Source organism: Salarias fasciatus, chromosome 2 (genome assembly GCF_902148845.1).
Source record: "Salarias fasciatus chromosome 2, fSalaFa1.1, whole genome shotgun sequence".
NCBI lineage: Eukaryota > Metazoa > Chordata > Actinopteri > Blenniiformes > Blenniidae > Salarias > Salarias fasciatus.
Genome location: NC_043746.1, coordinates 25,747,679 through 25,761,504, shown reverse-complemented (window position 1 = coordinate 25,761,504; position 13,826 = coordinate 25,747,679). Strand labels below are relative to the sequence as shown.

The 13,826-nt window shown below is 41.1% G+C and overlaps 1 protein-coding gene across 2 annotated transcripts in view; it reads left to right on the top strand.

The window, feature by feature from the left end:
* The window catches only part of cplx1 (complexin 1), a 52,673-nt gene extending 39,901 nt beyond the window's left edge, over positions 1-12,772 (top strand). For both annotated transcript variants that reach the window (XM_030104397.1, XM_030104405.1), the window contains exons 3-4: positions 4,891-5,066; positions 12,575-12,772. In XM_030104397.1, coding sequence (XP_029960257.1) covers positions 4,891-5,066; positions 12,575-12,769 — 371 coding nt within the window. In that variant the 3' untranslated portion in view covers positions 12,770-12,772. The remainder of the gene's footprint in view (positions 1-4,890; positions 5,067-12,574) is intronic.
* The last annotated feature ends 1,054 nt before the right edge of the window (positions 12,773-13,826 follow it).

Below are 13,826 nucleotides of genomic sequence, written 5' to 3'. Positions count from 1 at the left end.
TTTTGCCGTCTTTCTGACACTAGTTGTCTCTCTAATGCACACCCATGTTCTCCAGCAGCCACCGCTCTCACAGTGCAGGATATAATCCCACCTACACCTCATCTTGGTTTCACTTCTGTCATTTATTGTTTTTGTCCTTCCTGAGGATCCACAGAGGGCACTTCTCGTGTGGCTTCCTCCAGTTTATGAGAATACAACATGCTCACTCAGTGAAAATGCCCTTGCAGCACACATCCACCTGAGTGAGGTGCATTCAGTCTTAATTTCCACAAGTTTTGCAGTGAAGTTGTCTAAATGTGTCCAAACAGCATGTGTTCTCTCTCCTTGTTTTTCTCGTGCAATTTCCAAAACTAATGCTGCATTTATGCAACTTTGAAGAATGGAATCTGCCTCTTCACTCTTCCATTCAGAACTTCCAAACTTGCCCCTGATCCCTTTTCAATTTGTACTCTGTCTTCCCACTGAGCCGATTCCAACTTCAAAATTACCTCCGGGTCTCAGCTGAGCGGAAAAGTCAATTTAAAGCCGTAATGAGTTAGCACACACCATTATGGTGATGTGACTAAAGCAGCTTCGATCCACCGTCGCCATGTGAGAGAAACATTGCTTAACTAAAGAAATGTGTCATTTGATATAGACCGAAATATCCTGGCATTTAGAAATGACCTTGAAAAAAACCTTTCTGTGTGGAGTTTTCATGTTCTCTCCATGCATGTGGGACTGCTCTGGCTTGCCCCACATCTACATGGCTACACGTCCCTCTGTTTATCCACCCTCTGCACCAGTTTATCCAATCTGTTGTGGACAGGGCTCAGGCCCATTTACGTTTTCAACTCTAGTTTTCAATCTGCAATACAGTTTTGTTGTTGAACACAATCAGAATTAAACTGTTGAGCGCTCATACTTATCATTAATGAGGCATGGATTGGCCCTGTGTGTTTACATATTCTGCGTGAGCATGCATTGGTTTTCACTGGCTGACTTTTTAACACAGTTCGAAGGTGTGTGTGTGTGTTTGCAAACATTAAGAAAAATCCAACAGAACAAATCACCCGATCTCCAAAGCAGCTGTCCTGTTGTTGAAGGTTGAGTCATTTGTTGTTTCCTCTCTAATTAAGTACTTTGAATACAGTTTCAGTGTTCTCCTAACTGTGGCTTCAACTCTCCCGGCTCTCACGCTGGAGTTTTCTCACCGCGCTGCACACACACTCCACAGCTGGCAGCGTTTCATGACACAGAGGCTTCGGGGACCAGAAACCGTCACAGACTCTTTTATACAGCAACTTTGTCAACAATCAGACAAGCTAATTAGCCTTGAACATGAGGATTAGTCAGGCAGAGATTTGGAAGGGGAACAAAAGAAAAATGGTAACATATGGGAAGACATGAGAATTAGTAACCAGGAAGTAAACATCACGAGTCCCGTGTAACTGAGAGGAGGTCGGTCCATGTGATAGAAGCTTAAGAGTGAAGTGGCTGAATTCATCTGATGGCTCGATTTGTCTGATGCCACCATTATTTTTTTTTCTTTGAGTTGTTGGAAGATACTTGAAGACTTATTTGTTTTGTTTTTTACTTCACTTATTTGACAGTTTATTGCAAAAATTAAAAGTACTCTATTTTCTGATCTGGAGTTTGAAATGTCTGCATGTCTCACTGGTTTCCAGCAATTTCCATACTTTTATACAGAAAAATAAAACATAACATCTTTTCAAAACATCCTATAGATTGTAGAATATTGTTTGTTTGTGATGCAATTAGCTCACATACAGCCCACTGTCATCTTGAGTGGGCTGAATCGGCAAAGAAGATATCAAACTGTCTCACTTGTGTGATTGAGGAATAATGAGAGCTTTGCTTGAGTTGCAGTAATTACAGTGAATAAACTGTGACTCAGTTCATCCCTCAGCAATCAGAGTTTTATTAAGAAGGGGAAACTTTATCATGTCTTTCTTAAATCTGTGTTTTAATCCAATTTTCTACCAGTTAACATTTCAGTATCAGTAAACAAACTGAAAATAGATGGTGATGAAATATATTAAGATATGTAATAAAGTCGAGGCTCAGACAAATTGCTGTGGTGTATTTCAGTCTCTGAAGTTAACAAGCTGTAATTTTAAAAGTTTCTCTCCGTTCCACTTGACTAAAGAGGAATATATTTCCCCTGAAGTGATGTGGTGGGGGGGTCTCTCTTGGAGTAAACTCGGTATCTTTGTGAAGATAGCCTCCAGTAACCGGAGGAGGAGTTTTCCCAAAAAATCCTGCTTGAGCAGCAAAGTCCGACTAGAACTTTGTCACATTCAGCAGTTCTGCTTTTTTTCCGGCGGCAACACACAGAGAGACTGAATCTTCAGGATGTATGATAAAGCCTCATTTACACAACGTTTCAAGAGAAAAGTCTTTATTTTAACAATCACAAACAAAACATTAATGAAGTTTACACATAAACAACAGTGTAAAAAAAGCTTTAAGCTAAAGTGTGCTACACTGACGTCTGCGGTTCTACAAAACTCACGTTTGCAATTTACAGTTCTGAAAGGAACAATGAATATCGGCACATGGGCTTAAGAAAAATGCTGCACACAAAATCAGCCTTTCATAGTAAAACTGATCATTTCAGGAGTAGAAGTGAACATAAATGCTAAATGACTCTGTACATTACATAAATAACGCTCTTCAGCGCTTGCTACACACAGGAGGTGAAGACAAGTACATGACTCATTAGAAAAAGCAATTTCTGTGTTCTTTTGACTGATTAAGGTCCTCGACCGTTCATCATCTTGACTGGACAGACTCCAGGCTCCACACTAATGGCTGTATGATGCAAATTATTTTACTGTATAGGTTACACTGACATGAAAAGTCTGAAGGCAACGACGGCGATGCGTCAACATGACATAATGTCGTGTGTCTGAAAGAGTAACAAGCAAAGAGTTAAGGGGAAGAAAAAAAAAACATTAATTAGCAGTCACCCTGCTCCGTCTGAAGGACTGGGGCTTGTCCTGGTGCATCAGCATGGCAGGCTCGAACGGCCGCCAAGAACCTCAAGGTCAACTCTGTCTCATCAATTTCACTGCTAAAGCAGATGGCTGCGTCTTCGAGTTTTACCTCCAGAGAGTCTGCAAGGCTTCGGATTCGGCCGCGGCTCATAAAGAAGTGGAGGCTGAGCCTCTAATAACGAAGGGAAGTGTGTTCGTCCGAGGGCAGGGTGTGTGCAGCAGGGTGCGCCCGGTGTGGTCCTGGAGGTCCACTTCTCGTTAAAATCAATTTCTATCCTGCGGGCTGGAAATGAGCGCGGAGTCATGGGTTCAGGATTCGCCGGACCGCCGTTAGCGCGCTGGCTTGTTTCCAGTCACTGAGCCGGAAAGAAGAGCTAAAACCCTCTGGAGCGAGAACACGGGGGCAGAACTCCGTGTAAAGGCAATCTGCAAAGGCACCGCGGGAGCAGCTCAACATGCAGGCTGACAGTCCGCATTAGTCTGAGCAACTTTCTGATTTCAACTTTGGCCTTTTAAGTTGTTACCACTTAAAGAATAACAGGCAGGTTGTGTTTTAAAGAGCTGTTCTGAACAAATGGTCAGAGGATGTAGTTTTATGTCAAGAGTAAAGTAAAAGTTTCAGATGAACCCAATAGTGCTAAAGAGTGTGAATCCCTTCATGATTTCTGACAGTATTTAAGTGACAGGTTTTTACGAGGCGTATAGTAAATGCCTCCTTTACAGGAATGCTAAAGCAGCATTCTTGTAAAGAGTCCCATAAAACACAACAAAAGTTGTGTTCCCACTTGAAAATGTCAGCGAAACGTTGTATTGGCCTCATTTGAAGGGTTAAATGGGTTGACTTGCCTTTATGACTTGCGCACTGACCAAAAAAAACAAACGAAACAGAATTTTCTTGAAAAGTGACAGTTTACTGTCGATTTTATGTCATTCAAGATTGAATTTATGGAGGAGCATCTTCTGGTTTTTAACAGCTCTGACATGAACATGAACATGCAGTTCCGTTTTCATGATGATTTCCACTATGTTTTTCTTCTCCATACCATCTTTGTATTGTTGCCACAGCATGGTTCACTCATTCTGTGTATCCCTACGCTGAGTCGGTCTCTTCCAAGTTGGGAGAGGTCCCAGGAGTATTGGAACGGCATTAAAACACTGGCCTCGTAATGGCACATGAAACACACGAAGTGACGCCTGGAGCACACATCAGATGCTCCACAAACACAGTCCTGGTTCTGGCAGTGCATGATGGAACTGTCGACCAAAACCTCGCCGGTATGAGCCTTGTTTCATTAAAGCTCCATCAGGAAATGTTTAACGCCAAATCAATATAGGGAACCTGATGCAATAATTAAAAGATAACACCCCCAAACATTGAGCACCCTGCTGTTAGAACACGGGCTGTAATCTCTTCACTACGTTCTTGATCTTATAGCATGTCGAACAAGAGCAAACGGGATATAAGATCAATGGCAGAAAGCGCCTGGGTGTCTGTCAGTGATGAGCCTTTGAACAGCTCTCCGTGGCTTCTGTTCTGAGGTCTTGACCCGTGCTCCAAGTGCATGCTTTGCATGAGGATGTAAATTCATGTTGGAGACAGTGAAGTGACAAGACAGGTATCACAAAGGCAAATCAAGAAGATTTTTTACTGCTGTGGTTTTAACCCCCGGCTCTTATTCTCAGTGCTCACCTCTTGTTCTCTTTTGTCTTTGGTTCACGGGAGGCCAGATTGTGCTGCTCTTTCATTGTCCTATAAATGATTTATATGTAAAAGGACCCTTTTTAAATCGGAATTATTCAACGTGGTGCAATCGCAACAGAGGTCCATCGTGTAAATGCTTGTGAAGAGTTAACATCGGTCTTGTTTGTCAATCTTTCTTCCAAACAACAGGGGCCACCAAAGACATGGGCAAGATGCTTGGTGGTGAGGAGGAGAAGGACCCTGATGCTCAGAAAAAGGAAGAGGAAAGACAAGAAGCCCTGAGGCAACAAGAAGAGGAGAGGAAGGCCAAATATGCAAGAATGGAGGCAGAGAGAGAAAACATCCGACAGGGCATCAGGGACAAGGTAAAAATATTCCCACGCTGTTCATTCTGAAGCCGGCGGGTACATCGGGGAGGTATCATCATTCAAGTCTTAGCTAACAGTGCTTTATATTCTTTCAAACACCTCAATAACACAACCTTTCTGTCCTCAGACTGGCTGGTTCAAATGGACACACAAACTGTGCTGTTATATTAATTTGTTGAAACTTGTAAGACTGCAAGAAACGATTAAATCCACCAAAATCTGCACCAGTAAAACATGTGGGAGGAAATCCACTCATGCCTAAATTACATTTTTTTCACCCCAATTCCAAATAAATTACAGAAAATTATTTCTGTATGTGTTTTTCCCACTTCTTTATCAAGAGCAAGCTGGCAAAAAATAGTGTTTTTCATCAAAAACAGGTTTATCTTTTGCTGGTAATTGCTCCACTGTTTTCAAAGGTTTGTGTAACCTTGTGTTTCTACTTGGATTAGATTCGTGTAGCAAAAAAATGATTGAACAAAGTTTTATTGTTGAAAGCAGCTGCCTTTGATTGAAGATGCATAATGCTGAGACAGACTGCAGAAGAGGTCAGAGGTCAGTCCACTGCTGCACTGGTAGCTTGGACCTGGTCAAAGGATCGGCACAATGCAGCAAATGAGTTGTCACAACAATGTCTTTAAGTGGAAATGCAAAAGCTTTGGTTGCCTTTTGGGGGTCCAGACAACTCTGCTTGGAGCCAATGAAAATGCAACTTTTTGAAAACAGTTCCCAAGGCGGACCTTTTTGAAAATCCGCAAATTCTGTCTCTATGAAAAAAGGGGAAAATGCTCATAACAAAAACAAAACTCGTCTCCAGAGTGTCGTGATTCTCAATCCAAATTCTCCTCTGATGTAGTAGTTTTAGAGTTGGGACTCCCAGAATAACAAACCAAACTGGTCCGACCATCCAAATGTCCATGTACAGTGTTCTGTTTTCTGTGCATATGTGTGCGTGGCTTCATTACAAAAACAACCAACAGAACACACGTGTGGACCGACAAGAAAACTTTAATTTTCAAAGCGTTGCAATGTAAATGTGAACATTTTCTAAAGTAAAATTGCAAAATCAACGTATTTTCACTTGAAAGACTGTAGTGTTTCCGAACAGTGTTTCCAACTCCTGGTCCTCAGGCTTCCTTGTTTTAGAGGTGTCCCTCTTTCAACACTGTGCTCTTCATCAAGCTCTGCAGGGAGTGTCGGGAGAGGAAAACCTCTAAAACATGGTGGACAGGGGCCCTGAGGACCGGGATTAGGAAACACTGTTGTAGGGTGTTGTAATCCCTGAGTCCTGATTCTGGAATAGTCTTTCTGGGGTTTTTCCATCAAGTTCTGCCTCCCGGTGTGTATTTAAGCCCTCAGTCTGTGCCAGGGTCGTCTTGGTCTGTGTGCGGTTCTTCTGCATCTCGGCTTGTTTTGGCCTTTTGAGTTCTGGAGTCTTCCCGTCTTACTAGACAAAGCGATTTAACTTTCATTTGAATTGGTCCTTTGTCAGCTTGTCAGGTGGTTTTTCTGCCACAATATTGAAAGGTGCTGTTGCTCAGATGTATTTTGGTTTTTGGAGCCACAAACTGCCCAAATTGATCTCACTTGCACGTTTGCTAAAGAAAATTCATTGAAATTTATCTTGAAAATAAAATACTTATGTTCCACTTAAAATAATCTGAAAATCAAATGAACAGATATCATTTCAAACACAAGCATCACTTCAGTTAAATACTCTCAGCAGTAGATTTCTACTTTTAGAGCTTCACAGAATTGCCTTACTGACCCTTTTTTCGAATCACCAGGACTATTTTGCCTTTGATAAAGTCATTAATATATAATCTGATGGGAATTAAATGTTAAACGATACCATCAAAGTGTCTGCAGCGTGCAGCGACACGCGACGCTCAGCAGTGCTAATAATGCATGGAATATTTAAGCACTCTTTAAGGGTTTTTGATGTTGCATGTCAAACTTTTCCATGTGCAGCCCTTGTACAGCTGTCTCTGGAGTTTATGGATCAGCTCTGAATGGCACTTTTTTGCTTTGTTTTGGTTTTTCTTTGGAACAATTTTGGCAGAAGAAAGAGGAGGGAGAGAGTGTAATATGACAGCATGTCTCTGAGAAGTGTTTGATTATAGAGAGTGGAGAGGGGCTGACTAAGTGCGACTGCCTTCACTTCAACTGATGCAAGTCTTTGTCACGGTGGAACAAGCCTCGGAGTGAGAAAGAGAGAGACAGATTGTAGGAGAGTTGAGACGGAGCAGCATGAAGGGAAAGCAGAGAGCAAACAATGGGAACAGAGGATTTATCCATCAGGAAACCTCGCCAGGTTTTTTTTATTTCTGCCTTAAAGTTAGAAAGGAACGTTTCTCTTGGTGTTGCACTAAACCTTCTGACACTTACTTTTTTTCAAATAGTGTTTTGAAGTGCTTCCAAATATTCAGCCGGCCAGGATGCTGTGTTTTATCTGACTTCACCAAACTTTGAAGAGGCAGGCTTAACATTTACCAAAACTTTTGACATTTGATTCAGCTTCTCCACAGCTGGAGGTAGCTTTCAACTCCTCATGTGAAGTCTTTGCACAGTTAAGTTTGACATTGTATTAGTAGAGTTTTAAGTTTATGTGAAGTTTGCATGTTCTCCTGTGTGTGGGTGTTTTCAACAGGTCCTCTATTTTCCTCTTATGGAATAATACAATCTTGCAATTAGTTCTAGTTTTTTGTACCTGATGTTCCTCCACTTCACTGAAATAAGCTGTTGTTTTGCATATTTTCAAGATCTCATAAGAAGTTTCAGATCGTCCAGTCATCACAGCAGCTTTCCGCCAAAAACTAGGAGAAAAGCGATCCCTGTAGCTCTAATTTCAATGAACATGATCCAAGGACTTGTTTTATAGTCAGGTCACGACGATAAAATGGGGGAACAATAACTGTGATTTAGGTTGGCATGAAATCTAACTACTTTATAGTTTTTTGTTTTATAAGCAAATGATCTCCTACACTGTTAAAGATTGAAGAGCATGGAGGTGATCCCAGCTGATTATAGAAGTCAGTAAAAGCCTCATTTATGCCTTGTTTTCAAGAGTATACAGGAAACCGAAGCGTTTTGTGTCTGTTTACATGGCAATACAGGACTTGGTAGTTTTTAGAGTTGAGACTTTGTTGTATAAACAACGTCTTACAATTCACTCTGTAGGTCATTCACAGTCACAGAGTAACTTCAAAAAATGTTTTTGAACTGTGATTAGAGACGCCTCAAAGCATGCACAGGGAGAACATGCAAGCTCAACTCAGAAAAGTTTAATCCAGACTTGAATCAGAGACATGTGTGTTCTGGACAGATAAAAATACTTAATGTAATGTCTGTTAAAGTGAAGGAGATTGGGGAAACATGCTGAGGGATAGTAATCAGTCACAGTATGTTTTTCTTTGTCTACACTGTTCTTTGTTGTCATACAGTGACAAAAAATGTTATTTTTAACTCTATATAATTTTTGGATGAAAAAGGTTGGTGTTTTCAGAAAATAATAATGGGAAAGATTCACACACTTACTGATGGTGTGGAAACGCTTTCAGCCTAGCAGGAACCCCACTGCAGACTGAATCTTTTAAATCCACAGTGCTGTGAGATGTGAAAAGACTGAAAAGCATCAGAAGCTATTCAGTTTGAAACGTCGTCTTCACTGTCACTCCAGTCCATCATGAACATAAGTTCTTCATTCTTGAGAAAGTTTTTCTTTCTCATTAAGTCTTCAAAGCTGTCAGTCAGATTTCCAAGGGACTTTCCTGAGAGGAATTTCTTCGAATGGGTTTACCCAGAATGACAGTTGATATAAATGAATGGTCGTCATGTGCACTGTGGCACAAAAAATTGACAAATAAAAGACACATTTTGATTTGCGTGTTGCTCCTTAAGCAGCTCAACAGCTTTTCTCTAAAAAACAGAAACGCATACAGATGCTCGACTGGCCCACATGCAATCAATCAATCAATCCATTTATTTTTGTATAGCCCAGTATCACAACAACAGTTGCCTCAGAGGGCTTCAAGATGTTACATTGGTCGGTAAAAGTAAAAACAGTGAATAAGCATAATGGTAATATGTCAATATTTACAGTAACGAGACAGAACGAAGCAACCACCGCCTTCGACCCTCACATCCGGCAAGAAAAAACTCCAAAAACCCAGTGGGAAAAGAAGAAATCTTGGGGAGAACCACAGTATGGAGGGATCCCTCTCCCAGGGACGGACAGCTTTGGCAACAGCTAGCATGAGACAATAAGAAGTAAAGCCTAGGACAATGTTGAGTACAGTCCGTTGGACGGTCCAGCACAAGAACCACGGATCCCAGCAGTAGAACCGAAGCCAGTCCACAGGCAGGACCGACAGGAGTGTCCTCCCGGTCCGGACGGAGCTTGTTCATAGGCCCTCGTAATAGTGGAGTCAGCAACTGAAACTGGAGAAGACTCCCCCTCGAAGGGGGGACAACAGGTGAAAAGCAATGAACGGACTAAAGGGAATAACATTCAGACATTAGAGGATAGGGCTCAGTGCACCGTACTTCCCACAGCATTCTAGCTCCTAGGGCAGCTTTGTGGATACTTAACTGTTTAAACTAGTATTTAGTTAGTATATTTTAGTTTAGTTTAATTTAGTTTGGTTTAGTTTAATTTTGTTTAGTGTAATTTGGTTTGGTTTAGTTTAGTTTAGTTTAGTTTAGTTTAGTTTAGTTTAGTTTGGTTTGGTTTGGTTTAGTTTGGTTTAGTTTGATTTAGTTTAGTTTAGTTTAGTTTAGTTTAGTTTAGTTTAGTTTAGTTTAGTTTAGTTTGATTTACTGTAGTTTGGTTTGGTTTACTTTAGTTTGGTTTGGTTTGTTTTAGTTTAGTTTAGTTTAGTTTAATTTAGAATCCCTAGCTGACCTGATCATAGGCTGCATCGAAGAGAAACGTCTTGAGCCTAACCTTAAATGTGGAGACTGTGTCTGCCTCTTTGACACCACTTGGAAGCTGGTTCCATAAAAATGGTGCCTGATAGCTAAAGGCTCTTCCACCTAGTGTCCATTTAGAGACTCTGGGAGTCACCAGTAACCCTGCATTTTGAGAGCCAAGTGCTCTGATTGGTTGATAAGGCGTTAAAGCATCTTGGAGATAGGTTGGAGCCATCCCATTTAGGATTTTGTAAGTGAGGAGAAGGATTTTAAATCTAACTCTAAACTCGACTGGAAGCCAGTGAAGAGATTTTAGAACGGGAGTAATGTGTTCACGTCTTCTAGTTCCAGTTAATAATCTGGCGGCCGCATTTTGAACCAACTGAAAGTTTTTTAATACACTTTTTGGGCAGGCTGCGAGAAGGGAGTTGCAGTAGTCCAATCTCGCAGAAACAAATGCATGGATGAGTTTTTCTGCATCGCTTCTAGGTAGAATGTTTCTTATTTTAGCTATGTTGCGCAAGTGGAAATATGCTGTTTTACAAGCCAGGTTGATGTGTGCTTTAAATGAGATATCCTGATCAAAGATGCAGAGGATATGGGCACTGGAGGTCCTCCTAAAAGACATTTATTGCTCATAGAATCACATGAATGTGGACCTGGGTAAACTGCAAACAGGTCACACAGGAGTCTGGCTCATTTTCCACATCTCTGCCTCAAAACCAACCATCGCTCGGCCTTTTGACCTTCCTGCACTTGGCAACCTTTTCCTTACAGACCAGCTGTATTGATTCTGCTCAAACCAGAACCACAAATCCCCAGAATGGATTTCAGGTGATGCTGAACACAAATTCGCTCTGTGATAATGCCAACCAAGGGGCAATCCTGAGCGGGAACAGTTCACTGAGATGAATTTATATCGACAGTGTTTTCTTTGTGCATTGTCAATATTTTTGGTCCACCGACCATAAAAGCACAAAATAACTTCCACATGAACTCAGCTGTCATGCTAAATTGCTTTGTGTAATGTCTTTATGCAGAAGATTGTGCTGCAGAAGCAGACAGAGCCCACCTGATGTTGTTCCCTTGCGTTGCGGGGCCTGGGGTTATATAAGCTAATTGTGGTCCAGAACTGCTGCTGCTACAATAATTGGTATGTAAAATATCCAGTAAGGTCAAATTAAAGTAAGCAGCACTTAAACTCTTCACATCGCCCAAACAAAATCAAAGCAGTCGCGCAATCAATGCCTTAGATTTTCTTTGTAGTCACGACTCTACAATTACAACCAAACCCGTTGTTCATGCAGACGCACAAAGCAAAAGTTTCCACTGCACTTTAGAGTAATGCAACCTGAAGCTTATTTATGCTTTTAACGAAAAATCTATTGGTTCTCAGAGTAGTTCTAACAATCTGTCTTGGATATTGATTGCCATTTTCATGTCTCATTTAACAGTTTGATTTTGCACAAAATGTCAGCAGCAACATAGACAAAGCCTGTTTGTCCAAACCAAAAATATCCACTGAATTAATTGTCTGGATTAATGATATTATTGTCATCATCATAATCGCTGCTGCTAACAGAAGCACTGACACGTCAACACAGAAATTAGCAGTTTAATGAAATAGAGTGGAAACGGTTTTCGGTTCAAGGTTAACACTTATTTTATTGATGAAGTGTTCGGGTGGGAAGTCAAAGAGTGGAACCAGCTTTAAGGGGCTCTATTATGAAAAATTAACTTTTTAAGAGCTCTTCATTCATGCATATTTGAATAATCTAAATTAATTTTCAGCCCGAGCTCTACCCCACCCCTTCTTATCAGTCCACGTCAGGTGGTGGAACCAATCATGAAGCGCCAAATATGAATGCGCAGCATCATAGCGCACTTTAGGAGAACCTCTTACCTCCATAGACTTTAATGCACCGACAACTTCCACGAGATGGCAGTGCGTATTCACCATAGATATACACAATATAGACTTGGTAGACACGTCCATCCACTGTCTGCATAAGGTCTCTGCATCATATGTCTGTGCTTGTCCATGCTTTTATACTGGTTCCGGGGCAACGTGAAGTCAAGTTGTTTAGCCTTCCATGTGAAAAACACATCATATAGAATAACTAACATTTTGTGATATGATATCAAAGTACTCAGTAGAGCTGGGGGTGCTGAAATAGGTTATTATTGACTGTAGACGGCTTAGAAAAGCATGATATATCTCCTTTAAAGCCCTTGTTGCTACTCAGTTGGGTTACTGTTGAGCGGCGGTCGACTTAGCATTGTCACTTCATATCAAAAAATGCACAGCTGATGCTCTGCTGGTATTTATATATAAATTCCAAACTTTAAACTCTCAAAGTCTGGAGTTTAAGCAGCCGAGGCTCAGTGTTCAGTGTGTGTGTGTGTGTGTGTGTGTTCAGCTGAACAGAGCTGCTCTATACAACTCAAGTGATCCCCCCATAGTCCATTATAATCCACTTATTTTGTGCCAAAGTTCATCCACTATTAAACTGAGCTCACAGCGACACCTCTTCCTTTATTCTTTTCACCATCGCCGGTGTGACTCTAATCGTTCCTTTCCCCGTCTTCTGCAGTATGGCATCAAGAAGAAGGAGGAGAAGGAAGCCGAGGCAGCAGCTGCGATGGAGCAGGCCTCCGAGGGCAGCCTCACCCGCCCCAAGAAGGCGGTGCCCACCGGCTGCGGCGACGAGGAGGAGGAGGAGAGCATCGTGGATACGGTCATGAAATTCATCCCGGCGCCTCTCATGGATATGTTCAATAAAAAGTAACTGTGTTTTTATTTCCGAAGGGGGTAGAAATGTGATTGAGTTCTGGCATCTATTCATCTAATCAATGCTGTACCACCCGGCCCCATCCCAACCTGCAGTCACACTTTTCTTCATCTCTCTCCAAACAAACTCCTAAGTGTGCTGGAGCTGCGCGACGTGCCATGATTTTGTCCCTGAGTTAAAACTATCTGCTCTCACACAGTGATTCATACTTTTTAATACCTCCAACAGAGCATCTTCCTCGGTAACCTTTGATTGTGAATCTATTTTAAAAAGTATGCAAACACCCACGGAGACGTTTAGTTCCAGGCAAACTAATGCCATGTTTTCAAAATGTCCAGCGCTTAGAACGAGATCAGAGATTGCTCATCATCCACCCTTTTTGTTTGTAAATAGCCTCAGTTATATATTTTAAAAAAAAGAGTACTATATAGGAGTGAAATATGACATATAATGAGATGAAGAGTATAAGCCATATTTTTAACTTTTAAGAAATTATCCAAATCATATCAGAATTTGATTGAATTCTCCTGTTATGTTCTTGCTAATCTTTGATACATACGGTGTATATAAATGCATTTCTATTGGTTCTCCGTCGTGAGGTTACGCCCCATCAACTGTCCCTCATGTTCTCGCTGGTTTACTGTGATTGTGGCGTATGAGCAACATTCGTAAACCCTGAAAGTGAAGGATTTTTTTTAGCCTTTTCTTTGCTTTGTTTCTTTCTTGAGCATGCAGTAAACCATCGTGAAGTGAAGTGCACATATGGAAACCATTTCATTCGTTATGATGGAGCAAATTACAACAATATTTGAGGCAATAACTGGTTTTCCACTTTGATTTAGCTGCCACTTTGTCCACCATGTACAGTGATTGATAATTGAATTTGTGTCTAAAGTGTTCTTCCATGAGAGAATCTATAAATTTTCTCCATCCACGAAGTTTGTCTTCAAACAGTAATGATACAATGACTCAAATGATCTAAATTCACTGGCTATACATGTTTGTGGTTTCGATTCTTATGTGTGCTTTTTGCAGATAGGACGTGTAAAAGTTT